This window comes from Podarcis pityusensis (assembly GCF_964106645.2).
Source record: "Podarcis pityusensis genome assembly, chromosome: 8".
Classification (NCBI taxonomy): domain Eukaryota; kingdom Metazoa; phylum Chordata; class Lepidosauria; order Squamata; family Lacertidae; genus Podarcis; species Podarcis pityusensis.
The window spans coordinates 6981032-7008119 of NC_138033.1; the positions used below are offsets into that span (position 1 = coordinate 6981032).

General features: G+C 46.9%; 1 protein-coding gene and 1 long non-coding RNA gene across 2 annotated transcripts; one reads left to right on the forward strand and one right to left on the reverse strand.

The window, feature by feature from the left end:
* Positions 1 to 4937: 4937 nt before the first annotated feature.
* Positions 4938 to 27056, reverse strand: CCER2 (coiled-coil glutamate rich protein 2). The gene is made up of 6 exons (XM_081019062.1): positions 26790 to 27056; positions 12926 to 12972; positions 11875 to 11968; positions 10543 to 10611; positions 8066 to 8964; positions 4938 to 5399 (listed from the first exon to the last, which is right to left on the reverse strand). Exons 1-6 carry the CDS (start codon positions 26833 to 26835, stop codon positions 5316 to 5318), a joined length of 1239 nt encoding a protein of 412 aa, XP_080875188.1. The 5' UTR covers positions 26836 to 27056; the 3' UTR covers positions 4938 to 5315.
* Positions 11881 to 14839, forward strand: LOC308484604. Its single transcript, XR_013990033.1, has 2 exons — positions 11881 to 12012; positions 13015 to 14839. It is a non-coding gene; the product is annotated as an uncharacterized lncRNA (long non-coding RNA).
* Positions 27057 to 27088: the final 32 nt, after the last annotated feature.

The window sequence follows — 27088 nt, forward strand, 5'->3', positions numbered from 1 at the left end:
TTGTCCTATAACTTAACCGAGTAAAGGAGATTCTCTGGCAAAGTAAAGTGTTGCAATCTCCCTTGGGGAAAACTTTGCAGGTCGATTGTCTTCCTGCCCAGCTGCAAAGGCGCAGGAGCCCTGCTGGAATGTGCGGCAGCCTCAGTCTCGGTCACATGCCAATTCACTTGAAATCTGAAACCCCATTGTTGTGTCCATGTTCAAGAGATCAAAGAGGGTGTGTATACGAGGGTGGCAACACAAGACCGGAGCCTTCTCTGCAGTGGCTTCCCGTCTGTGGAATGCTCTCCCCAGGGAAGTTCGCCTGGCGCCTTCACTAGACATCTTTAGGTGCCAGGAAAAAACATTCCTTTTTAACCAGGTCTTTGATTGATCTGATTTACAGCCTATGCCCTTTTAAAATGTGTTTTTTTGTGTTGGGAGGGGTTGTTGTTTTTTATTTTTATTAGGTATTTTATGGTATTATATTTTGACTTTATTCTGTGAACTGCCCTGAGACCCCTGGGTATAGGTGGTATATTAATAATAATAATAATAATAATAATAATAATACAGATTGGAGGCACTTGGGGAATGTCAAGATCTGAAACCAAGGAGATCCATACTTCCAGATTGCTTCTTTTGGACTTCGCTTTATTGAGTTGACTCCACGCCAGTGCTTTAAAGCAAACCCCCTCCCCGGTCATAGGAATATCCAAACACAACACCCCCAACACGGATCACGCCCCACCCACCCAAAAACAAACAAAAATCACACCGCTTGTATGGGCAGCTTCCGAAAACCTCTGCCTCCCCACCGCTAACCAAAGAGGCCAGTCTCAGGAGAGGGAGACAGATGGAAGATTCCAATCCGAACAGTCGAAGCAGATTAATCAGAGGGGAAGGGGGAGTGAGAAAGAGTAGGGATGATTAGCTCAGTAGTGCCAGGGGTTAGTTAAAACGGAGTAAAAAACAAATAGCCAATAAGACTTATTTGAGAGGGAGAGCTTATTTTTTAAAAAGGACCCTGCTTTAATCATGGAGCTTAATTCCCTCCACCAGCATGTGGGTATGTGGGTCTTGCAATGCTGTACACTCGTGGCAGTGTCCCACAGAGAGTACCCCATCCACCACTTCCCAGGCTTCAGAGCATGGAAGAGTCACTTGTCTCCCGTGAATCAAAACGGGCCGCACACATCACTCTTGCACACACGAGGTTTGGCTCCCAGAGGGTGCGAGAGGAAGAATGCCCCCTGCTTCTGCATGACTCACTGTGCACCTCCTGCTGGGAAAGAAGAAAGCCCCGGCTTGGCAAACGATGGAGAGACACAACAGGCAGCCTCCTCCTCCTCCTCCTCCTCCAGAGGTGAACAGTCCATGCTGCAACAGCTGCGATCCGCTGCAGAGGCCCCAGCAAAGCCACTTCGAAGGAGGCGAGGCCAGAGCCACAACTCTCACAGAGGTGCAGCGGGCAGCCTCCTCCGAGGATGGATAATGTTATTTTTTCAGCAGCAGGAGAGAAACAGTTATGCAAATGTGTGTGGTGTGGTGTGCCTGCCAAGACTGGTAGGAAGGAGGCAAGCCAAGAGGCGTGACTCATGTAAACAGGCCACTTCCTGGGAGAAAGCTTAGGGTTCCTGGAGCTGCGGTTTACTGCATTAATGCATAAGAGTGTAGGAGTCCTGCTGGACCAAGCAAAGGCACAGGAGCCCTGCTGGAATGTGCAGCAACCTCAGTCTCGGCCACATGCCAGTTCAGTTGAAATCTGAAATCTGAAACCCCATTCTTGCGTCCATGTTCAAGAGATCAAAGAGGGTGTGTATACGAGGTTTGGCAACACGAGAGCGGGGCCTTCTCTGCAGTGGCTCCCTGTCTCTGGAATGCTCTCCCCAGGGAAGTTCGCCAGGCGCCTTCACTAGACATCTTTAGGCGCCAGGAAAAAACATTCCTTTTTAACCAGGCCTTTGGTTGATCAGATTTACATCCTATGTCCTTTTAAAATGTGTTTTTGTGTGTGTTGGGAGGGGGCTATTGGGTTGTTGTTTTTTATTTTTATTAGGTAAAATAATAGCATCCTGTTCTCACAGTGGCTACCCAGGTTAGGGCTGCCGTAGGTCCCGGAATAGGGCGGCATTTTTGCATCCGGGCGGATTTTCATGGAAACTGCAAACTGTCCGGGGAAACCCAGATGTTCAGTTCGGGGAATGTGGCAGCCCTAACCCAGATGCCTGTGTGAAGCCCGTCAGCAGACGTTTTGGACTATATAGCGTCCCGTCACCCCTGAGCACACCAGCTCATGGGACTCGTCCAAAATATCTTGACTGGCGCAAAACAAGACTGCATTGTGGACTTCCCACAGGGACCGGTGCAAGAGCAAGGATGCTGAACTAGGGTGGGCTCTTGGGATGGCTCAGTCAGTAGAGCATGAGACTCCTAGGTTCTGGGTTCGAGTCCCACCTTGGGCAAAAGATTCCTGCACTGTCGGACTAGGTGACGGTTGTGGTCCCTTCCAGGTCTACAGTTCTGTGATTACTGAATCTGTGGTCCATTGTCTTGATCCTGCAGAGGACTGTAGTTATGGTCTTGTCTATGTATTTCCTGGTACAGTGGTGCCTCGCAAGACGAAATTAATTCGTTCCGCGAGTTTTATCGTCTTGCGATTTTTTTCGTCTTGCGAAGCACGGTGTCGGGAAAGTTTTGGAAAAGCTTCAAAAATCACCAGAGTCTTTAAAAACCTCAAAAAAGGCTACCACACCGCGTTCTATGAGTTGCTCCTCGAAGTTAAGTCGCAACTGTATTAACGGTGTTAAGAAAAAGGAAACAAACTTGCAAGACGTTTCCGTCTTGCAAAGCAAGCCCATAGGGAAAATCGTCTTGCGAAGCAGCTCAAAAAACAAAAAACCCTTTCGTCTAGCGAGTTTTTTGTCTTGCGAGACATTCGTCTTGCGAGGTACCACTGTACACAGCACAGGAATGGCAGGCCTCCTTTTATTTCGTAATATTATAGAATTGTAGAGTTGGAAGGGACCACAAGGAATCTGGCAAAGCGGACTCTCCTCACACTTCCGGGAGCAATAAAGGATGCTCTTGTGGAAGCGTCGAAGGGCTGTGCTATGAATCGACCCTGAAGATCCTGGCTTGGGTGTACAGAATAGCCGCAGCAGCACAGGGAGAACTTCAGATGCAGTCAGAGCTGGCCTGCTGGTTGGCGAAAAGAACCCTGAAGGGCAGCTGCCAGGGGCAAAAGCGTAGTAAAATCCAAAGGCAACACAATGGCCAAGTACAACAAAGCGATGTCAATATAAACTCTTTATATAATCTATACAAAACATAGAACAATATGAAATATGCACTCTGCAAAACCAAATGAATACTCTTAATGGATTCTCTTGAAAACAGAACCAAATAAACATACCGTATTTTTCGCTCTATAAGACGCACCAGACGCACCTAGTTTTTGGAGGAGGAAAATGAAAAAAATATTCTGAATCTCAGGAGCCAGAACAGCAAGAGGGATCGCTGCGCAGTGAAAGCAGCAATCCCTCTTGCTGTTCTGGCTTCTGGGATAGCTGCGCAGCCTGCATTTGCTCCATAAGACGCACACACATTTCCCCTTATAGGTCTCTGAAAATCTTTGTGGGCTATGCAGGGTCAGATTCTTATCAGGTGAAAACAAGCCGTAACGCTTTGTTTTATGACGTCCAACAGAAATGCTTCATAAACCCATCTATATGGTGAATGGAATTGTATAACAACAATTGCTATGGAGCAGTGGTCATAAAGTTATGTATCCTCCATAGCAACTGTTGTTATACAATTCCATTCACCATATAGATCCTGCTGTGCTGAAGAAGAATTCCATGAAACAGTGGATATATCCGGAATCACTGTTCACTATGTCTGTTTGTGGACCACTTCGGCAGCGCTGGACATCATAAAACAAAGCTTTACAGCTTGTTTACACCTGATAAGAACCCGACCCATTGCTTCTTTCAGAAACTTGCATAGCCCACAAAGACTTTCAGAGACCTATAAGACTTATGTTTATTTGGTTCTATGTTTTCAAGAGTATTCATTTGGTTTTGCAGAGAGTGCATATTTCATATATTTCATATTGTTCTGTGTTTTGTATAGATTATATAAAGAGTTTATATTGACATCGCATTGTTGTACTTGGCCATCATGTTGCCTTTGGATATTACTGATGCTTGTTTGCAACACAGGGGTTTAATTGTATGGGCAAAAGTGTAGCTATAAGAACAGAGCAATCTCGGACCCTCTTATCCAGGGCTGGGGAACTGCTAGTTCCTCAGGTGCAGTGGTTCGGAGTCAGGTGATGGTAGTTGTGGTTGGAGATGCCTTACTCTTCAGCAACAGGGTCTCAGCCTCCAGCACCCTTGAGCTGCCCCATCAGCTAAGAAGGGGAACTTCTTAGCCCCTGCATGCTCCAAAGCTAAGCATTCAGGAATACTGGAAACACAAAAAGCGTGTCGGTTTCAAGAGAAAGGTGTGCAGGTTCAGCCAAGGACAATGGGGAAACTTCAGTCGCTCCAGAAGAAGATACAGGAGAACTCCATATCATTTTTGGGTGCATGTTAATGGGGAAATCATGGACCTGGCTGAAAGGAGGTCTACACTGATTGCTGCAATGCATCCCGGATTACTATTCATTATGAAAGTACTGTATTTTTCGCTCTATAAGACGCACCGGACCACAAGACGCACCTAGTTTTTGGAGGAGGAAAACAAGAGAAAAAAAATTCTGAATCTCAGAAGCCAGAACAGCAAGAGGGATCGCTGCGCAGTGAAAACAGCAATCCCTCTTGCTCTTCTGGCTTCAGCAATAGCTGCGCAGCCTGCATTCGCTCCATAAGACGCACACACATTTCTCCTTACTTTTTAGGAGGGAAAAAGTGAGTCTTATAGAGCAAAAAAATACGGTAATTGTATAAATCTAAGGAGGGGCCGTGTGACTATTTTGAAGGGACCCTGCGCTGCTCAGAGGTGGCCGGTGTCAGGACTCTGGTTCCCATCAGCCCCTGCCAGGCTGGCCAATAGTCAGGGGTGTTTGGGAGTTGTAGTCCAACAGCCGGAGGGGCAAGCAGGTCCCAAATCTCTGTGCTGGAGCCTGCCAGGGTGGAGGTTTGCGTGTGTGTGTGTTTCAAAAGCAAGGGAAAGCTCCTTTTAACAGTCGAAAGCCAAGCTGGAGGGAGAGAGATTATATACAGGGATTGCTTATTAGGAGGTGGAGGGGAACTGGGTGGGCAGGTGGGTTCACAAAGAGGCCACCTGCCTCCTTTTCTACCCTACCCATCTGCCCACAGGGGGGAAAGGGGCTACCCCCTCTTCAGCTCCTCCAGCTTCTTAGCTGCCCTCTTCAGCTCCCGCTCGATCTCTTCGAGCTTCTCAAGCTCCTGGACCTGGAAGGAAAGAGGATATGCATATGAGAGAGAGGAGAGGAAAGGCCTTGCCAGTAGCAGCACTGGCTGAAAGGTGACGCTGTGAAGGTAGGAGAGTTGGGTAACACCCTCCCTTCGATCCCTCTACGGATCTCGAGCCTTCAGGTTTTGGAAAGAGAAAGTTTCTGGCTGGAGTTCACTGCAGAATTACTATTTTTTTTAAGCCACTGAATTCTTCCAGCTTCTAACCACGGCATTTTTTCATCTCCGCCAAGCTAAGCAGTTGGCTCCTTACCTCTCTCGCCCTGACCTCGCCACTGTGATTCACGCGACGGTCACCTCCAGGCTTGATTATTGTAACTCACTCTACGTGGGGCTGCCCTTGAAGCTGACCCAGAAACTCCAGCGGGTGCAGAATGCCGTGGCGAGACTCCTTACGGGGTCCTTGAACAGGATCAGGTTCAAGGTGCTGGTTTAACCTTTAAAGCCCTATACGGCCTAGGACCCTCGTACCTACAGGACTGCCTCTCCTGGTATGTCCCATGGAGGACCTTACAGTCTTCAAACAAAAACATCTTGGAGGTCCTGGGTCACAGGGAGGTTAGGCTGGCCTCAACCAGAGCAAGGGCTTTTTCGGCTGTGGCCCCGATCTGGTGGAACGCTCTGTCACAAGAGACTAGGGCCCTGCGGGACTTGACATCTTTCCGCAGGGCCTGCAAGACAGAGCTGTTCCACCAGGCCATTGGTCAGGGCGCAGCCTGACCCCCTCCTTTGGTAATCCTCACAGAACTCTAGCCCAATGGTTGCCATGAATTTGATTTTGAATTGATTTTAAAACGAATTGATTTTAGAATGCTGTGTTACTTTTATTGTTGTTAGCCGCTCTGAGCCCGGCTTCAGCTGGGGAGGACGGGATATAAATAAAAGTTTATTATTATTATTTATTATTGCGTTCTGGAGGGCCTGCTCAGGTTGCAAATGAGAGATTGAAGACCTATGCTACCCCGACGCTGTGTAAGTGTTCTGTCTTTCTCACATTCCCGTGTTTCCAGAAGGTCTCGGGTTTATCGCTTCAGATTCCACACACCTGCAAACTTCTTCCAGGTTTAGAGTGCCTCTGGGGCCAGTTCGTAAGTGTTCTCCGTTCCCTTACCCCAGAGAAGATAACTCAGGAGAACTTAAGGAGAGCTTCCTGGATCAAACCAGTGCTGCCCATCTTGTCCAGCCTCCTGTTCTCACAGTAGCCTGTGGGGATCCAGAAGCAGGATCCGAGCACAAGAGCCCTGCGGTTTCCAGGAACTGGTATTCCGAAGCTTTGCTGCCTCTGGCCGTGGAGGCAGAACATAGGCATCTTGGCTAGCAGCCGTGGATAGCGTTTCCCTCCATATATTTGTCCAAACCTCTTTCAAAGCCATCCATGTGGGGTGGACATGTGAGAAAATGAAACACTTTTGGGAACAGATTTATAACGAATTGAAAAAGATACTTAAATACACTTTCCCGAAAAAGCCGGAAGCTTTCTTGCCAGGCTTGATGGGAGAGGAAATGGAAAAAGTAGATCAAAGGTTATTTATGTATGCTACGACTGCTGCCAGAACTTCATTAGCCCAAAAATGGAAAGTACCAGAATAGCCAACAATAGAGGAATGGCAGACAAAGATGGTTGATTATGCGGAACTAGCAAAACTGACCTGTGGAATCCGAAATCAGGAGGAAGCAAAATTCCAAAAAGATTGGAGGAAATTTATGGAGTACGTAAATAATAACTGTAGAAATTTGAAGACTCTGGCAGGACTGAAATAAATCTTATGACGTAGATAGGATTGGATACAACAAGAAACTGTGGGAAAGTAACTGACATAAGAAAACCTGTTGAAGGGAGGGAAGGAAGTCAGTGCTCAGCAGAGTGTGGGGAAAGAATGTGGGTAAATGGTTGTTGAATTTTACTGTATTTTGTTTGTATGTATTAAATGAAACACCAATAAAAAGCATTTTTTAAAAAATCAGCCATCCAGGTGGGTGGCTGTCATTGGCTCCTGCCGGGATGAGTTCCACAGTTCATCTGACTCATTTAAAAGCGATTATAATTGTTATTATTATTATTATTATTATTATTATTATTATTTATTAATACCCCGCCCATCTGGCTGAGTTTCCCCAGCCACTCTGGACGGCTTCCAATCAAGTGTTAAAAACAATACAGCATTAAATATTAAAAACTTCCCTAAATAGGGCTGCCTTCAGATGTCTTTTAAAAAGAAGATAGCTGCTTATTTCCTTGAAATCTGAAGGGAGGGCGTTCCACAGGGCGGGAGCCACCACCGAGAAGGCCCTCTGTCTGGTTCCCTGTAATCTCACTTCTTCCAATGAGGGAACCGGCAGAAGGCCCTCGGCGCTGGACCTCAGTGTCCGGGCTGAACAATGGGGGTGGAGACGCTCCTTCAGGTGTACAGGACCAAGGCCCTTTAGGGCTTTAAAGGTCAGCCCCAACACTTTGAATTGTGCTCGGAAACGTACTGGTTGATGAACAAGATAAAAAGCACAGGTCCCAACAGCGACCCTTCGGAGACCTCCTCTTTCTACACCTCTCCGTTGGGATAGTTGTCCATCTGCTCTCCCCCATCCCCTCTCCTTCTTGCTACTTAACCAACTCAAGCCTTGTGATGGGAACAAGTATGGATACTGACCTCACTCGGAGAGGTCTCCCTTTCCTCCTCTTCACGGCCACGATACCTGCCGCCCTTCAGATAGACGTCGTCCTTCCAGTGCCTCTTCTTGAGGTCAAAGCCGGCCGGTTTGTGGTGATGCCCATGCCTTGCCTTGCCTTCTTTCTCCTCATCCTTCTCCTCTCCTTCTCCCCATGGCTTCCACCTTCCGTGGAGCTGGGCCTGGGAGTTGGAGATCTTCACACCTTTCTCTTCCTCCTCAAACTGGGCGGTCTCCTCATCGCTGGCCTTCTCGGCCACCCTCTTCTCCAGATCAGATCTCTTCTTCTCTTCCTCCTCCTCGTCCCAGTCTTCATGGTGATGGTGGCCATCGCTGTACCTTCCGTGGTGGTATTTCTTCGGCTCCTCTTCAGAGCTCTCCTCTTCCTCCTCTGACCTGAAGTGCCTCTTGCTCAGCCCGTTCCTCTTCTCGTCTTCTTGACTTCCTCGAAGCATCACCTTCCTGATCTTTGGAGGCCCGGGGCGCCTCTTCTTGATGTGCCCAAAATATTCCTTAGAAGACCACGTCTCTGAGGAGCTTCTCTTCTTCTTCCTCCTCGCTTCGTCCTCCTCGTCGCTCTCCTCATCCTCTTCTTCCTCCCCCATCCGCTCCTTGGCTTGTTCCTCCAGACCCTCTCTGTTCTCCTCTCCTTGGGAGACCTTCTCTTCCTTCACCTTCTCCTCAGTCTTCTCCATCTTCTCAAACTCTTTCAGCTCCTGCTCCTCTTTATTCGCCTGCCCATTTTGCTCCTCTGTCTTCTCCAACGCAGCTTCTTCTCTCTGCTGGGGAGGCTTGACATCTCTCTTCTTCACTTCCTCTTGTTCCTCCTCTTCCCAAACCTCATGGTTGCCTTCATGTCCTAGACGATGCTTCTCATTTTCTGCAGTGGGGATGAGATAATTTCAGGGAAGGCAACTGAAGGTGGGGGTGTTTTTTTGTTTTTTGTTTGTCTAAGACCCTTGTACCTACGGGACCGCCTCTCCTGGTATGCCCCACGGAGGACCTTAAGGTCCATAAATAGCAACACCCTAGAGGTCCCGGGCCCTAAGGAAGTCAGATTAGCCTCAACCAGAGGGCAGGGCCTTTTCAACACTGGCCCCGGCCTGGTGGAATGCTCTGCCTCATGAGACCAGGACCCTTCGGGATCTGATTTCTTTCCGCAGGGCCTGTAAGACAGAGTTGTTCCGCCTGGCCTTTGGCTTGGAATCAACTTGATTCCCTTCCCCTCTTTCCTTTTTCCTTTCTCCTCCTGTGAAGAGGCTGCATCCTAATGTTTTAATGTTGTATTTTAATCTTGTTTTTTAAATTGTATTTTAATCAACTTGTTTTTATTATTGGTTGTTAGCCGCCCTGTGCCCGGTCTTGACTGGGGAGGGCGGGGTATAAATAAATTTTATTATTATTATTATTAAAAGTCCCAAACCATTCTGCCTTTCGCTCTTTTTTTGTGTCTGTTTCGCAGACATTTTCTCCCAGTCTGCAGTTTCACACCATCTCCGCTTCGATATTTGGGCCTCTCGCACTCCATGTTCCCTTCCCAACCAGACCTGGCACCAACGTTGTCTAACTTTCCGGAGGCCATGTCATTGGTGAGGCCTGCAGGAGGCCACTGCTTCCTGAGCTCCCCACTCTGGGACCCTTGGCAGCCATATTTGCACCCGCCATCTTAATTTCCCCGCAATGCCAAGTTCTAGGTCCAGCACACATGGCGGGTAAAATAAAATGGGAACCACCACAAAAATATGGGAGTTGCCATGGGGTTTTTTTTGTGACAGTGGGTGGTATTCACCTAAGTCCTACCTGGGGGTAGACCAACTGAAATTAATGAATTCAAGTTAGCCATGTCTCTCTCAGTGGGTCTACTCTGAGGAGGACTAGCAAGCCTTTTAATTTATTTTTACCTGCCACACACAAACTTTTAGTTAGGGTTGCCCTATTTCAAAAATTTGTTGAGCTTTTTAAAAAACCTTTGCCCCAAGTTTTGGAGCTATTTTTGAGGAAAGATGACAAAAAATGAAGTTTTGGGGGCTATTTTTCAGGAAAATCGCCAAAAAAAACCCATCGCTAACATGTGTTGCCATACACCCAGGTTTTCCCTGATGTTTTTTAGTGATTTTCACGCAGACACTGCAGTATTTTGGCTATGTCAGGGAAATTCCGGATGTTAGCTTCCCTGAGCCTGGCTCTATTAATATTATTATTATTATTATTATTATTATTATTATTATTATTATTATAGCCTAACCTCCCTCCCAGGGAGGATAAAATTGGGAGAGGTGTGCTGCCTTGAGGTACTTGGAGAAAAAAGTGATAGTAAAGAAAGAAAGAAATAAAAACCAATGTTCTCCAGCACCCTGGAGCTGGCACTAATCTCAGCCCTTGCAAAACGGATTCCAAGGCTCAGAAAGACATCTCCTCGACGGAACGGGGAATGGCTGGATTTGGCTCGCCTGTTTACCTTGATGCGTGAGTTCCTCCAGCTCCGTTAGCAGGTGCTGATGGTGAAGCATCGCAAGGACTCTCTCATCTGAAAACAGACAGGGTGCCAATTAAATTCGCAGCGAGTATCATGGATTCCAGACATCGCACACATCGCGCGTGGCTTTGAAGGCCGGCAGGAACGTCAGCCAAGTGCAAAGGAGTTGCTCCAGTTGTTCAGCCTCAGAAAAACAACCGGCCTCTGCTAAGGGACTACGGCCGCATCCGCACTATCCATTTAAAGCGCTACGATTTTAAAGCACTAAGTGGTTCTGAGCTTTAGAACAGGCATAGGCAAACTCGGCCCACCAGCCGGTTTGGGACTACAACTCCCATCATCCCTAGCTAACAGGACCAGTGGTCAGGGATGATGGGAATTGTAGTCCCAAAACATCTGGAGGGCCAAGTTTGGCCACGCCTGCTTTAGACAGCCATGGCTTCCCCCAAAGCATTCTGGGAGATGTTGTTTGTTAAGGCTGCTGAGGGGCTTAACAATCAATACATTTTCCACATGTAATCCTGGGAACTGTAGCTCCATGAGGGGAATAGGGGTCTCTACTCTCAGCAGGGAATTACAGGCTGCTGGGTGGTGTGGTTTGAGATGAAAGTACAGGCGTGTGCCTTTGTGTGTTTCACCACCGTCCATTGCAGCCTTCACTGAGCAGGTCCCCTCCAGATGTTTTGGACTACAAATTCCATCAGCCCGAACCAGCAGGGCTGATGGGATTTGTAGTCCAAAATGTCTGCAGGGAAGCAGGTTGGAATCTCAGAGGTTGGTCAAGGCTGATACGTTGTAAGCCACGGGGGTATAACCATCTGAATAATAAACAGAGGTTAGGACAGTTTAGGCCTGTTGTGCCGTAAGAAACAATTGCACAGAAGAGGCCCTGATAAAGTCTTCCCTGTTCTGTGGCAATTTACCACAAACAGGGCCTCCTTCACGCTTGCCCCTGCCCAGAGGCTCCCATCCTAGTGGTGGTAGCTAAGCAACAGAGAGGCTGTTGCCAGGTAACACAGTCGCAACAGCAGGTCTGCTTCTGGTTTTCTGGTGGCTGTTTGCTGTTAGGCAACAACAACCAAGAGCAGTGGTTCCCTCTGCTGGTGGTTGCCAGAAAAGATAGGGCTGCCCTGTGTCTTCTTCTTCCTGCTGCTGCTGACGGTTGCTGGGCAACACAGATGGGCCTTGCCTCTTTCTGGCAACATTCCACAAGCGGGGAGCCACCACTAAAAAGGCCTATTTTCACATTACTTTGAGGATGTGGGTATTTGCAGACACCGCTTAAGGAGTTTGACCACACAGACCGTAACTTACCCTCTCTAAGTATCTTCGTGCATTCACTGGTCACCGGAATTGGGCTGGGTCTGGAGAGGGTGTCTGCGAGGATTTCGGTGATGCATTTAGTAACCTGGCAGCAAAAAACAACCCATCAAAATGAACTTTAAGAAAAAGGTATGGCTTCCCCCAAAGAATTCTGGGAGCTGTAGTTTTGGTAAGCACGCAGAGCAGGGGTCAGCAAACTTTTTCAGCAGGGGGCCGGTCCACTGTCCCTCAGACTTTGTGGGGGGCCAGACCATATTTTGAAGGAAAAAAATGAATGAATTCCTGTGCCCCACAAATAACTCAGAGATGCATTTTAAATAAAAGGACACATTCTACTCATGTAAGAACATGCTAATTCCCAGACCGTCCATGGGCCGAATTGAGAAGGCGATTGGGCCGGATCCGGCCCCCGGGCCTTAGTTTGCCTACCCATGATGCAGAGAGTTTCCAGGAGACCCCTCTATCATCCTAACAGAACCAGTGCTTTTTTTCTGGGCGAATGCAGGGGTACGCATACCCCTAAACATTTTCTGAATCTAAGTTTGGTCTCCTTGAGGGGCAGTATTTCAATATGAGTAGGAAAATGAGAGTACCCCCTAAACATTTTAAACAAAAAAAGTCCTGAACAGAGCTATGAATCCCAGAGTTCCCTGGGAAGAGGAATTAATCACAAAAACCCTGTGTAGGGAAGTTTTTGATGTTGTGTTGCGTTTTTATATTTTTGCTAGAAGCCGATCAAAGTGGCTGAGGTAACCCAGCCAGACGGGCAGCATCTAAATATTATTATTATTATTATTATTATTATTATTATTATTATTATCATTAAGCGTTCTAAGAATTGCACCAGGGGGAATAGAAGCCTCCTGTTTGTGCACCACCCTGAGACCTGCAGGTATAGGTTAGTATATAAATTCAATTAATAATAACTCAATAATTAACAAACTACACTTCCCAGAATTATTTGGGGGAAGCTTTAAAGGTCTAGTACACATGGGGTCCAATATAGGTGCCATGACCACCCCACCCTTTTTCCTGTTCTTACCTTTTCGTCCTCCTCCGAGAGCTGGGTGGGTAACGGCAGCGCCAGGGCTGGAAAAAAGAGAGAGTTTTATCTCTTGTTTGTTTGGTCAGAAATATTCACACGTAACACGAGCTTTGGAACATAGAGGATGATCACCTCGCTGCAAACATGGATCACACAACCACCCTGTGAGGTAGGTCACTGTTAGCCTTAACTTTCCCTCTGTAAAATGCGAGAGACAATACCTTGCCTTGCTCCACCCTCTAGTCTCTGCTTCTCAATTTGTATTGAATATGTACTGTGTCTTGCCATGGTTTTATTGATTATAGTTTAGAAATCATATTTATTGTAACTGTTGAGTGGATTTCTGTTTAACTTTTATATTGATATTATTATTTTATACTATTCTAATGATTGTTGAATGTTACTTTTTTGATGTAGGTTGCCTATTTTAAAGTTATATTTTATTATCACATTTTTGTACAGTCGTACCTTGGGTTAAGAACTTAATTCGTTCTGGAGGTCCGGTCTTAACCTGAAACTGTTCTTAACCTGAGGTACCACTTTAGCTAATGGGGCCTCCCGCTGCTGCCACTGTGCCGTCGCTGCATGATTTCTGTTCTCATCCTGAAGCAAATTTCTTAACCCGAGGTACTATTTCTGGGTTAGCGGAGTCTGTAACCTGAAGCATCTGTAACCTGAGGTTCCACTGTATTGCATTAGATTGCTATAAGATGTACCGGTACATTTTTTGTTTTTTCAGCTTGTAAACCGCCTTGAGTATTGTAAGATAGAAAGACGGTGTACAGTGGTACCTCAGGTTACATACGCTTCAGGTTACAGATGCTTCAGGTTACAGACTCCGCTAACCCAGAAATAGTGCTTCAGGTTAAGAACTTTGCTTCAGGATGAGAACAGAAATCGTGGTCCGGCGGTGCAGCAGCAGCAGGAGGCCCCATTAGCTAAAGTGGTGCTTCAGGTTAAGAACAGTTTCAAGTTAAGAACAGACCTCCAGAACGAATTAAGTACTTAACCCGAGGTACCACTGTACAAATTAAAAATGATTGATTGATTGAATACCTTTTGCTCAAGGTCATGTATCAATAAACAGAGATGGGACTTCTGGACCCCACCAGTTCAACAGACCCCAACAGTTCAAGCAGGCTGATCAAATATAAAAAGAAGGCAGGGTTTATGTTTCAGGCCGATAGTCCAGCTATCCCAACATCCTGTCCTCACAGTGCCCATGGGAAACCCGCAAGCAGGACTTGAACCCAAGTCCCCTCATGCAGCCCCAGCCGATATCCAGAAGAATTATTTGCTTCCATCTGTGGAGGCATAGCTAATAGTTGTGATGGCTAGCAGCCATTGATGGCTTTCTCCGCCATGAATTTGTCCAATGCTCTTTGAAAGGCTCTCGAGGCTTAAGGTACTAGTTTTAACCTTTAAAGCCCTTCACGACCTAGGACCCTCGTACTTTCGGGACCGCCTCTCCTGGTATGTCCCACGGAGGACCTTACGGTCTTCAAACAAAAACATCTTGGAGGTCCCAGGCCACAGAGAGGTTAGGCTGGCCTCAACCAGAGACAGGGCTTTTTCGGCTGTGGCCCCGATCTGGTGGAACGCTCTATCACAAGAGACTAGGGCCCTGCAGGACTTGACATCTTTCTGCAGGGCCTGCAAGACAGAGCTGTTCCACCAGGCCTTTGGTCAGGGCGCAGTCTGACCCCGTCCTTTGGTAATCCTCACAGAACTCTAGCCCAATGGTTGCCATTAATTTGATTCTGAATTGATTTCAGAATGAATGATTTTAGAATGTATTTTAATTAATTGATGGTGATTTTGTGTAAATTGTGTTACTTTTATTGTTGTTAGCTGCTCTGAGCCCGGCTTCAGCTGGGGAGGGCGGGATATAAATAAAAATTATTATTATTATTCTATTCTTATTATTATTACAGTGGTACCTCAGGTTACATACGCTTCAGGTTACATACGCTTCAGGTTACAGACTCTGCTAACCCAGAAATAGTACCTCGGGTTAAGAACTTTGCTTCAGGATGAGAACAGAAATCGTGCTCCGGCGGCACGGCGGCAGCAGGAGGCCCCATTAGCTAAAGTGGTGCTTCAGGTCAAGAACAGTTTCAGGTTAACTACGGACCTCCGGAATGAATTAAGTACTTAACCTGAGGTACCACTGTATTATTATTATTATTATTATTATTATTATTATTATTATGTTGGTGGCCATCGTTGCCTCTTGTGGGTGTGAGTTCCATAGGTCAATGCTGTGCTGAACTATCGAGACATACAAGCGGCTGTTTCAGCAGAGGGTTCCCCACCAGCTCTCTCTCTGCGTGTCAAAAGTTCTTGCCAAAGTTGTCCCCGCTGTTAAAAAAACAACAACACGAGAGGCGTCCTTTAAACACCCCCTTGGCTCTTTGCAAACCTCGCCTTTTGATCTCTCCAGTTTGCTCCTCCGAACGTTTGTTATATCGCGCCGTCAATGCACAAAGCATTTTGCAGAACAAGGACAAGTGAGAAAAGACAGCTCTCTGCCCCAGGAGCTTGCAGTCTAAATGAGAAAAGAATCGAGGGAAAGGAAAGGAAAACGAAGAGTCTGGGCTTTTGAAAAGCAGCCTTATCCATTTTGCCTTTGTGTTCTCTCAGGTGCTGAAGGAACCAGACAATGACAGAGCAAAAGAGACTCAGCATGTCCAACCTGTGCAGGTGCCAGGCCACCTCTTTGCTTTCTCGCTCTTAATTTTGCCCACTAAGCCTGGCTTATTAAAATTGCAAGGGGAACAGCTGTTCACTGATGTTTAAAAAATGACACATATTCTGCCCAGAAGGCTCACAGCATTGTTAATCCTGGTACAGCTTGTTCCTAATTGTCTTGCAAAGAATGAGCGCGTTCTCCTGGTCCTAAGGTTGCCAAGAACCTGGGAAACGTTTTGTCATTCTTATTATTATCTGCAAAAAAGTTTAAAAGGAGCTCCTTTCTTCGCTTAGAAATGAGCATGTCCTTTGTGATGTGCACAGAGTCTTCAGTTCTGCTCCAAGGCTGAAATGCCAGCTTCTACTTAGGTTTTGGACCTCACTCTCAGGCTTTTGTAACAGCAGCCCAAATGCAGAAATGTAGCAGTGATTTTTTTTTTTATTTTTTAGAAATCTCCAAAAAGTACTGTTCAGCCCAGGAGGGGAAGCTGGCATTTTGTAGATGGAATTTACTCCCCATCAGAACAAAACGGACAGCTTATTCTCCTATCTTTCTCTTTTAACCTCTTTTCTATTCTTTCAATTTCTTCCTTTTTCTTTCTCTATCCCCCCCCCCGCGTTTTTATTGTACAGTGGTACCTCGGGTTACATACGCTTCAGGTTACATACGCTTCAGGTTACAGACTCCGCTAACCCAGAAATAGTACCTCGGGTTAAGATCTTTGCTTCAGGATGAGAAGAGAAATTGTGCAGCGGCAGCGGGAGGCCCTATTAGCTAAAGTGGTGCTTCAGGTTAAGAACAGTTTCAGGTTAAGAACGGACCTCCAGAACGAATTAAGTTCTTAACCCGAAGTACCACTGTATCTATATAAAAGTCTTGATTTGGTTTTTTAAAAAGGGAAAATATATCAAGTTTTGTATTTTTATAAACCTTTTAATTATATAATTATATATAACCTTTCATTATATAATTATATATAACCTTTCATTATATAATTATATATAACCTTTCATTTTATAATTTTATATTATAAAGCTTGATAAAATTTAGGTTGTGGGGTTTTTTAAAAGAACCAAAACGATGGCTTTACTGGAAATAGATGTTGCAGCTAGCCAATTTTGTGAACTTTTTAATTTTTGAGGAAAAACCGTTCACTTTTTAAAATAAACCTTGGCTGAATCCCAGCAGGTCCTGCGTTGAAGGTTCAAGGTGTGAACCTAAGAAGATGATGGGATTAAGGAGTCTTCAAGGGATGATCTGGCAATCCTCTCTGCCCATCTGCAGCAGGCTGGAGACAGAGAGGGAGCCTGGTGACTTAGGGAGATCGAATAGTGATAAGTTGTTCAGGTGAGCTGATCCTTCGTCTTGCATAAGACTATTACATAACCCTGGATGCTGCACAACAACAAGGAGGGGGGGTGGGGGAGTGATGCTGAACAAAGAGAGAGTGGAAATTGTGTAGTGCAAGGGTGTTAACGCCAAAACACAGCCGGCAGCCACCACCTCCCATTTCCTTTACAAAAGATGAAAAATTCATTAACTCGGCTACCACTAGGTATTGTTGCAGACGAGGCTGGAATTGGTTCCCTATTTGATTGACAGCTGCAGGCACAGCCTGAACGAGAACTGGGGAGTCAGCCAGCTCTGCACGCAAACATACCCCAAGGTAACTTTTGGAGTACCTTAACATCACTGCGGGTTAAACCACAGAGCCTAGGACTTGCCGATCAGAAGGTCGGCGGTTCGAATCCCCGCAACGGGGTGAGCTCCCATTGCTCGGTCCCTGCTCCTGCCAAACTAGCAGTTCGAAAGCACGTCAAAGTGCAAGTAGATAAATAGGTACCACTCCAGCGGGAAGGTAAACGGCGTTTCCGTGCGCTGCTCTGGTTCGCCAGAAGCGGCTTAGTCATGCTGGCCACATGACCCGGAAGCTGTACGCTGGCTCCCTCGGCCAATAAAGCAAGATGAGCGCTGCAACCCCAGAGTCAGCCATGACTGGACCTAATGGTCAGGGGTCCCTTTACCTTTAACATCATTACAGTGGTACCTCAGGTTACATAGGCTTCAGGTTACAGACTCCGCTAACCCAGAAATAGTATCTTGGGTTAAGAACTTTGCTTCAGGATGAGAACAGAAATCGTGCAGCGGCAGCAGAAGGCCCCATTAGCTAAAGTGGTGCTTCAGGTTAAGAACAGTTTCAGGTTCAGAACAAATTAAGCACTTAACCCGAGGTACCACTGTATTATTTATTAAATTTACATACATACACACATACACCAACATGTTCCCCAATTGGAGAACAGTCTTTACCAAAGGTGTCATGGGCTTTGAAGACAATGAACTCAGGACGCAAGGGAGAAAACGCGCTAAGAGGAAGGCACGCTTCGCAAATCCACACCGTGAGCAACTCCCACCCGGGAACCAATGTCCCCACTGTGGAAGGATGTGTGGATCCAGAATTGGCCTCCACAGTCACTTACGGACTCACTGTTAAGACCGTGTTTATGGAAGACAATCTTACTCGGCTACGAGGGATCTCCAAAGAAGAAGATGACATACATACATATTTATAATCATACAGCCAGGGTATGCCTGGGGGATTATGATAAGATAGGAATCTGCCTCATGCAGAATCAAGCTATTGGTGAGCTGGCAAGCACCCATGATCTCTGTCCAAGCTCTTGAGATGTTCCTTGATTGAAGATCAACCTGAGACCTTCTGCAAGCAAGTGAGGTGCTCTGAGGTTGTCCCCAGGGTGGTTGTTGTTGCACAACAGAGTCTGATCCAGAGATCCCTACACACACAACATGTTTTCAGTCAAGGTGACATTGCAAAGAAAACAGAGGGAATCGGAATTTTAACCAAGCTGCACTCCCAAAACAAACTTTAGATCATCCCAGTTGATAAGTTGTAGAGCACAGGGCGATGGTCCCTTTCAGCTAAGTTTAATTTGGTGGAAGCCACATGCTAGGGAGAGCAATCCAGCGACCGCTTAGAGATCTGCCAATCTCTTTATTTCTTGCATTTATATCCCACCTCTCTTTCAAGGAACTCAGGCTGTTGTACGTGGTTCTCCCTCCTCCCCAATTTTCTCCTCACAACAAGCCTGCGAGGTAGGTGAGGCAGTGACTGCACCAAGGTCACCCTTCGTGGCTGAGTCGGGATTTTAACCCTGGGCTCCCAGTTCCTGGTGCAAACCTCTAACCACTACACCACACTGCCTCTCTTAAGACAAATTGACCTGGAACCAGGCAGGAAAGTGGATCCTGTTACTGTACTGTGAGCTTTCACCCATGTGTGCCCAGCCTCCAAAATAAGATCCCCTTCAAAATTAGGAGGCCGGGAGGCATATTTCACGGAGCCCTGAAATCCTGGAGAGGTGCTAGAATTTTGCTGGCCAAAAATTGGAAATCACATGAGACATCACCTTGCCAACAAAGGTTCGTATAGTTAAAGCTATGGTTTTCCCAGTAGTGATGTATGGAAGTGAGAGATGGACCATCAAGAAGGCTGATCGCCAAAGAAAGGATGCTTTTGAATTCTGGTGCTGGAGGAGACTCTTGAGAGTCCCATGGACTGCAAGAAGATCAGACCTCTCCATTCTTAAGGAAGTCAGCCCTGAGTGCTCACTGGAAGGACAGATCCTGAAGCTGAGGCTCCAAGACTTTGGCCACCTCATGAGAAGAGAAGACTCCCTGGAAAAGACCCTGATGTTGGGAAAGATGGAGGGCACAAGGAGAAGGGGACGACAGAGGACGAGATGGTGGGACAGTGTTCTCAAAGCTACCAGCATGAATTTGACTAAACTACGGGAGGCAGTGGAAGACAGGAGTGCCTGGCGTGCTCTGGTCCAGGGGGTCACGAAGAGTCAGACACGACTAAACGACTAAACAACAACAACACCAACAGTGGAGGAATGGCAGATGAAGATGATGGATTTCTCGGAGCTAGCTGGCCTAACCGAAAGAGTCCACGACCAGAAGGAGGAGGAGTATCAAGAGGAATGGAAGAAATTTAAAGATTATCTAGTTAAATATGTTAAGATAACTTAAATAGAATTACTTGCGAGTAACAGATTGGCGTAGGATTTAAATATGTGATGTTGTAGAATACTATGGATAAAAGTCAAAATGAAAAGAAAGAAAGATGTTAATTGACCAAGTAAATTTTATGTGAAAATTGTTTTGGTAAACTGCTACAATGACTTATTTGGAAACTCAGCCAGGGGGATTTGAAGAAGTCACCCAACAATGATAACAAAAGTGGGAGTATTACAGTCAGGATAAATGTTTGTTTCGTTTTTTTGATGTTTTCTTTTTATGTTTGTTGATATGTTTGTTATAAATTTGGAAAACTAATAAAAAAATTGGAAGAAAAAAGATAGAAATCCTGGAGAGGTGCTGCCAGTCAGTGCAGACAGCAATGAACTAGATGGGCAAGAGTCTCACTTAGAATAAGGCAGCTCCCTATGGATAGCTCAGTTGGTTAGCGCTTGGTCTGATAACACCAAGGTCGCTGGTTCAATGCCCATATGGGACAGCTGCATATCCCTGCATTGCTGGGTCTCCTCCAACTCTACAATTCTTTGATTGGCCCTGTGGGTTAAACCACAGAGCCTAGGACTTGCCGATCAGAAGGTCGGCGGTTCGAAACCCTGTGACGGGGTGAGCTCCCATTGCTCGGTCCCTGCTCCTGCCAACCTAGCAGTTCAAAAGCATGTCAAAGTGCAAGTAGATAAATAGGTACCGCTTAGGCGGGAAGGTAAACGGCGTTTCCGTGCGCTGCTCTGGTTCGCCAGAAGCGGCTTAGTCATGCTGGCCACATGACCCGGAAGCTGTATGCCGGCTCCCTTGGCCAATAAAGCAAGATGAGCGCCACAACCCCAGAGTCAGTCACAACTGGACCTAATGGTCAGGGGTCCCTTTACCTTTTTATGAGAGGAGTGGTCTTGAAGTTGCCCATCAGCAAGGTAAAGGACCCCTGGACGGTCAAGTCCAGTCAAAGGCGACTCTGGGGTTGTGGCGCTCATCTCGCTTTCAGGCCGAGGGAGCCGGCGTTTGTCCACAGACAGCTTTCCGGGTCATGTGGCCAGCATGACTAAACCGCTTCTGGTGCAAAGGAACACTGTGACGGAAACCAGAGCACACAGAAACGCCATTTATCTTCCCGCCACAATGGTACCTATTTATCTACTTGCACTGGTGTGCATTCAACCTGCTAGGTTGGCAGGAGCTGGGACAGAGCAACGGGAGCTCACCCCGTCACGGGGATTCGAACCGCCGACCTTCTGACCGGCAAGCCCAAGAGGCTCAGTGGTTTAGACCACAGCGCCACCCACGTCCCTGTAGCACCATCAGCACCAAGCACGTGGACAGCAGGCTGAGCAGGTACCAAGACCTTGGACTGGTACAAGCCCTCCTAGGTAGAGTGGGGTGGTTGAGGCACCTGCGGGAGGACACGGGTATCAGACACACAGTTCCCCAGGCAACATGGACAGTGCTTAACAGTTCCAGTTTCAACCAGCTTCACTCCCTGGTTCAACCCCAGAGATTCCTGGTTAATCAATCCCAGGAGCTGGCGGGGAGGGGAACTTCTGGAGAGCAGCTGAGAGGTCGAAGAAGTCAGAAGTTGGCTAGATTGTCCAACGACATGACTTACCTGCAGTGCTTTTTTCTGGGGGGGGGGGGACGGACGCATACCCCTAGACATTTTGTGAATCTAAGTTTGACCTCATTGAGGGGCAGTACAGTGGTACCTCGGGTTAAGTACTTAATTCGTTCCGGAGGTCCGTTCTTAACCTGAAACTGTTCTTAACCTGAAGCACCACTTTAGCTAATGGGGCCTCCCGCTGCCGCCGCCGCACCACCACTACACGATTTCTGTTCTTATCCTGAAGCAAAGTTCTTAACCCGAGGTACTATTTCTGGGTTAGCGGAGTCTGTAACCTGAAGCATATGTAACCCGAGGTACCATTGTACCTATATCTATCTACAGTGGTACCTCGGGTTAAGAACTTAATTCGTTCTGGAGGTCTGTTCTTAACCTGAAACTGTTCTTAACCTGAAGCACCACTTTAGCTAATGGGGCCTCCTGCTGCCGCCGCACCACCACTACACGATTTCTGTTCTCATCCTGAAGCAAAGTTCTTAACCCGAGGTACTATTTCTGGGTTAGCGGAGTCTGTAACCTGAAGCATATGTAACCCGAGGTACCACTGTACCTTAACCTGAAGCTACTTCAACCCAAGGTATGACTGTACAGTGGTACCTCAGGTTAAGAATTTAATTCGTTCTGGAGGTCTGTTCTTAACCTGAAGCACCACTTTAGCTAATGGGGCCTCCCGCTGCCGCCGCACCACCACTACACGATTTCTGTTCTCATCCTGAAGCAAAGTTCTTAACCCGAGGTACTATTTCTGGGTTAGCGGAGTCTGTAACCTGAAGCGTCTGTAACCCAAGATACCACTGTATTTCAATATGAGTAGGAAAATGAGAGTACTCCTAAACATTTTTTTTTAAAGATAAAAAGCACTTCTTATCTGTCTAAGGCAACATTGCAGACTCATCTAGCAGCTCCAGGTTAAGGGAGCTACCAGAAGGGGAAGCTTTTAAAGGTTCCAAGAATCCCAGTTCCAGAGAACTCGACTTTAAAGCTGCTAAGGTGGGCGTGATGAGGAGATGATCAAGGGTCTGGAAACCAAGCCTGATGAGGAACGGTTGAAGGAGCTGGGAGAAGAGACTGAGAGGAAATAGGACAGCCAAATATCTCAAGGGCTGTGCCATGGAAGATGGAGCAAGCCTGTTTTCTCCTGCTCCGGAGGGTAGGACTCGAACCCATGGCTTCGAGTTACAAGAAAGGAGGTTCTGACTAAACAGGAAGAACTTTCTGACAGTAAGAGCTTTTTGGCAGTAGAACGTTCTCCCTTGGGAGATGGCGGCCTCTTCTTCCTTGGAGGTTTTCAAGCAGAGGTTGAGTGGACATCTGTCCTGGATGCTTTAGCTGAGATTCCTGCATTGCAGGGGGTTGGACTAGATGACCACAAGGGGTCCCTTTCAACTCTACAATTCTATGAACTTGGGGAACGACCAACGATGTTCCTGCAGATGATCTTGGTGATCGAGCTGGGATATAAGGTTCCAGACAGACCCCAGGGTAGCCTAGGAGCCCTTCCAATTCTATGATTCTATGATAGGAGACAAATTCAGAACACTGACCAGCTTTGTACTAAGGGACACGTCTAGAAAATAATAATAATAATAATAATAATAATAATAATAATAATAATAATAATAAATTTTATTTATATCCCGCCCTCCCCAGCCGAAGCCGGGCTCAGGGCGGCTAACAACAATAAAACAGTACAAAAGCGAGTTTGTTCAATTTGTGGATTGAATCGGGGTGGAGAATCTTTGATGAGGATAATAAAATAATAATGTGCAGCTGGTATAGCACTGGGTGAATGTGATGATGATGATGACAGGGATGGGGATGGGGATGATTTATTTACACCCCACCCATCTGGCTGGGTTTCCCCAGCCACGCTGGGCAGCTTCCAACAGAATATTAAAATACGATTCTGTATGCAGAAGTTCCCCGATTCAACCCCAGCAACTCCCAAGTAGGGCCAGGAGAGGCCCTTGTCTGAAATGCTGGAGAGCTGATGGTGGCCAGTGCATCAATGCTGAGCAAAATGGGCCAATGGAGTGGCTTGGTGTAAGGCAGCTTCCCACATTCCTGTGTCTTATTGTAACTCACTCTACGTGGCGCTGCCCTTGAGACTGACCCAGAAACTCCAGCGGGTGCAGAATGCTGCGGCGAGACTCCTTACGGGGTCCTCACTACTTACAGGGTTCTTGCCACGGGATCACATTCACCCGGTGCTATACCAGCTGCACTGGCTCCCGGTGGAGTACAGGATCAGGTTTAAGGTGCTGGTTTTAACCTTTAAAGCCCTATACGGCCTAAGACCCTCGTACCTACGGGACCGCCTCTCCTGGTATGTCCCACAGAGGACCTTACGGTCTTCAAACAAAAACATCCTGAAGGTCCCAGGCCACAGGGAGGTTAGGCTGGCCTCTACCAGAGCCAGGGCTTTTTCGGCTGTGGCCCCGATCTGGTGGAACGCTCTGTCACAAGAGACTAGGGCCCTGCGGGACTTGACATCTTTCCGCAGGGCCTACAAGACAGAGCTGTTCTACCAGGCCTTTGGCCAGGGCGCAGTCTGACTCCCTCCTTTGGCAATCTTCACAGAACTCCAGCCCAATGGTTGCCATCAATTTGATTTGAATTAATTTTATAATGAAATGATTTTAGAATGTTGTATTATTTTATTGTTGTTAGCTGCCCTGAGCCTGGCTTCGGCTGGGGAGGGCGGGATATAAAACATTATTATTATTATTATTATTATTATTATTATTGGATGGGCAGTAGCTCAGCGACAGAGCATATGCTTTGCCTGCATAAGCTCAAATCCCGGTGGCCCCTCCGGGTAGGGGAAGTCTCCTGCCTGAAACCCTGCCACTGCCAGTCTGTGCAGGCAGCACTGGCCTGACTCATTAAAAAGCAGCTCTTCTTCGGTTTCCGTGTAACAGACCCAACTTGCACAAATCCGGGCTGCAGCTTGTCCTGCGCAGGGAGCAGGTACTCTGCAGAAAGATGTTCTGCATAGCAGAGAGCTCCAAAAAGCCGAAACCAAGTCAAATGGCTGGTGGGCAGGCTAGCAGACACACACACACACACACAGAGAGAGAGAGAGAGAGAGAGACCGAGACCCTTGTGAATCAGATGGGAATAAAAAAACACCTTGCCAGCTCTGCATGTACTCATCAGCCAGAGCCTGATCACAGGCAAAACTCTATCCATCAAATTCTCTCCCAAGCAACCCTATTCAGAAACTCTACACCAATCAGCAGCAGCAGCTGACAGCCCAGGGAAAAGTAATCAAATTAAGAGTGATATATATATATATATATATATATATATATATATATATATCAGGGGAGAAATAGCAGGCGGGCACTTTCCTGGCCACAGCTGGCCCCCAATGGCAGTATCGGAACGGAAATGTGTGTGGGGTTTTTTTGCGGAGGGGAAACGGTTTAGGAATTATGGTTGCCCAGTATTATTTATATAACAAACCTTTATCGAAGCAGGTGCAAAATAGAAACCCAAGGTGGTCATCTCTGCTTAGTTAGTGCCTGCCCCCCGTATGATAACACAGTCCGGGTAGTGTTGCTGTGATATGGTAATGTCACAATTTATTTTGCCTTTGCTTATTGCCTAACACACACACACACACACACACACACACACACACACACACACAGTATCCAACTGTGGGTGATCATTTGTATACTCTATAATGTTTTCTTTCCTGGAAATCTTGACTTTTGCACAACACACACACCCTCGCCGCCGCCCCCGCCCCCCCAGAGAAGCTTTGTGGCAGAGCTGGGAGTGAATCTGGATATCCACGGGATAGCTCTACCCACTACACCACGCTGCCTACCCCCTTGATCAAACCTTTTGGCCGTTATCCAGAGCACAGTGCAAACAGCAATCGCCGTGCCACACAGGAAGCTGTTTTAGTTCTGTGTATTTCACATCACCTTGCCAACAAAGGTCCGTATAGTAAAAGCTATGGTTTTCCCAGTAGTGATGTATGGAAGTGAGAGATGGACCATCAAGAAGGCTGATCGCCGAAGAATGGATGCTTTTGAATTATGGTGCTGGAGGAGACTCTTGAGAGTCCCATGGGCTGCAAGAAGATCAAATCTCTCCATTCTTAAGGAAGTCAGCCCTGAGGACAGATCCTGAAGCTGAGGCTCCAATACTTTGGCCACCTCATGAGAAGAGAAGACTCCCTGGAAAAGACCCTGATGTTGGGAAAGATGGAGGGCACAAGGAGAAGGGGACGACAGAGGACGAGATGGTTGGATGGTGTTCTTGAAACTACCAGCATGAGTTTGACCAAACTGCGGGCGGCAGTGGAAGACAGGAGTGCCTGGCGTGCTCTGGTCCAGGGGGTCACGAAGAGTCGGACACGACTAAACGGCTAAACAACAAAAACAAATTTCAAACTAAGCTCATGATTAGGGCACAGGGACCTGCTGTTCAAAGTGTGTGTGGTGGTGGGTGAGATTCTTTTAAAATGCACTATTTAATCACAATGCATTTAGAGCTCCGCTTGCGCCTTGGGTCCTGGCCACGAATAACTAGGAAAGTAGCCGAGGAATCGCTGTCCAGGGTTCTGAAATCATTAGAGGGCAGAATTGCCGTCCAAGTTCCTAAGAGCAGTCGTTTACCTTGCATTTCGAGAGATGATTCTGCTCTCAAATAGGGAGGAAAACATCTCATATTTTTTTTAAACAAAAACGAGTGGGAAACGAAATATGGACACCAGCTTGTATCTGTCATATTCCAGATGGCACTGCAAAGGCACATATTTGGAAAGGCTGAGATGGAAAATAGGAGAGGAGGAATCCAGAAAGGGGAAATCTGACAAGATCACCGGGATCTCGTGGAGAGAATGGTTACAAATAATATGGAGAGGGTCCAAATCATGTCTGAAAAAAGTCCAGCTAACTTTTCCACCCTCCTGTCTGCGGTAAGGAATTTTGTAGCCTATGCTTACGTTGTCTCTTAACCCTTTTTGGCACGGAGGTTGCAGAAGTCCAAGTCGCGTCGACCAAGAACAAAAACTAGGCTGCAAAGATCTCGGAGGAATTTTGAATGCCAAGCGGCTTGTGAGCAATAAGGACAGACATATTGTCCGGTTTGCTAAATTTTGTGAGGTTTCTCTGGACACACAGCATGCAAGAGAGAGAGATTTAAAGTCCAGAGGAGGCGAGATGGTGCAGTGAGGATGAGCTCAGCTGAGCATAAATAACCCCATCCAAATAATAATAATATTAATGGGGGAAACTTTGGCCGATCAAAACCGATGGGGAGAGAATTTAGTTCCTTTAAGAGATGCGAGTGTTGGGAGTGAGAGAAAGCAGAGACTCACTTTCCTGGCTAAGCTATACAGAGGCTTTTGGGGTGTATACTCAATGCTCGTCCTGAAATCAATGAACACCGTGTGGGTTTCAATGGTCCTGTTCCGTGCAAGGCTGGCATCGGATGCAACCCTCCGTCCCAAGGTACTTCCGAGCCCTTGCCAGACTTACCTTGGCAGAAGAAGAGGAACAGGAGCGAGATTCTGCTGGAAAGCATCGCTGAGGTCCTGGAGAGATGGATCTTTCTCTCTCTTGCTGGTCCTTTTTTCAGAGGAGAGGAGATCAGAGATACAGGGAAGAGTTTAAAGCAGCCGCAGATGGGAAGAACAGGGGGAGAGAGGAGGAGGAGGAAGGAGAAAAAGAAGGGGGTGGATGTCCTTGCTGAAGGACTTTCTTTGTGCACAAGAGCAGAAAACCAGCCGAGGTGCCTCTAAGGCAACCAGGAGGGGGATTTTAAATAGGGGGCAGGA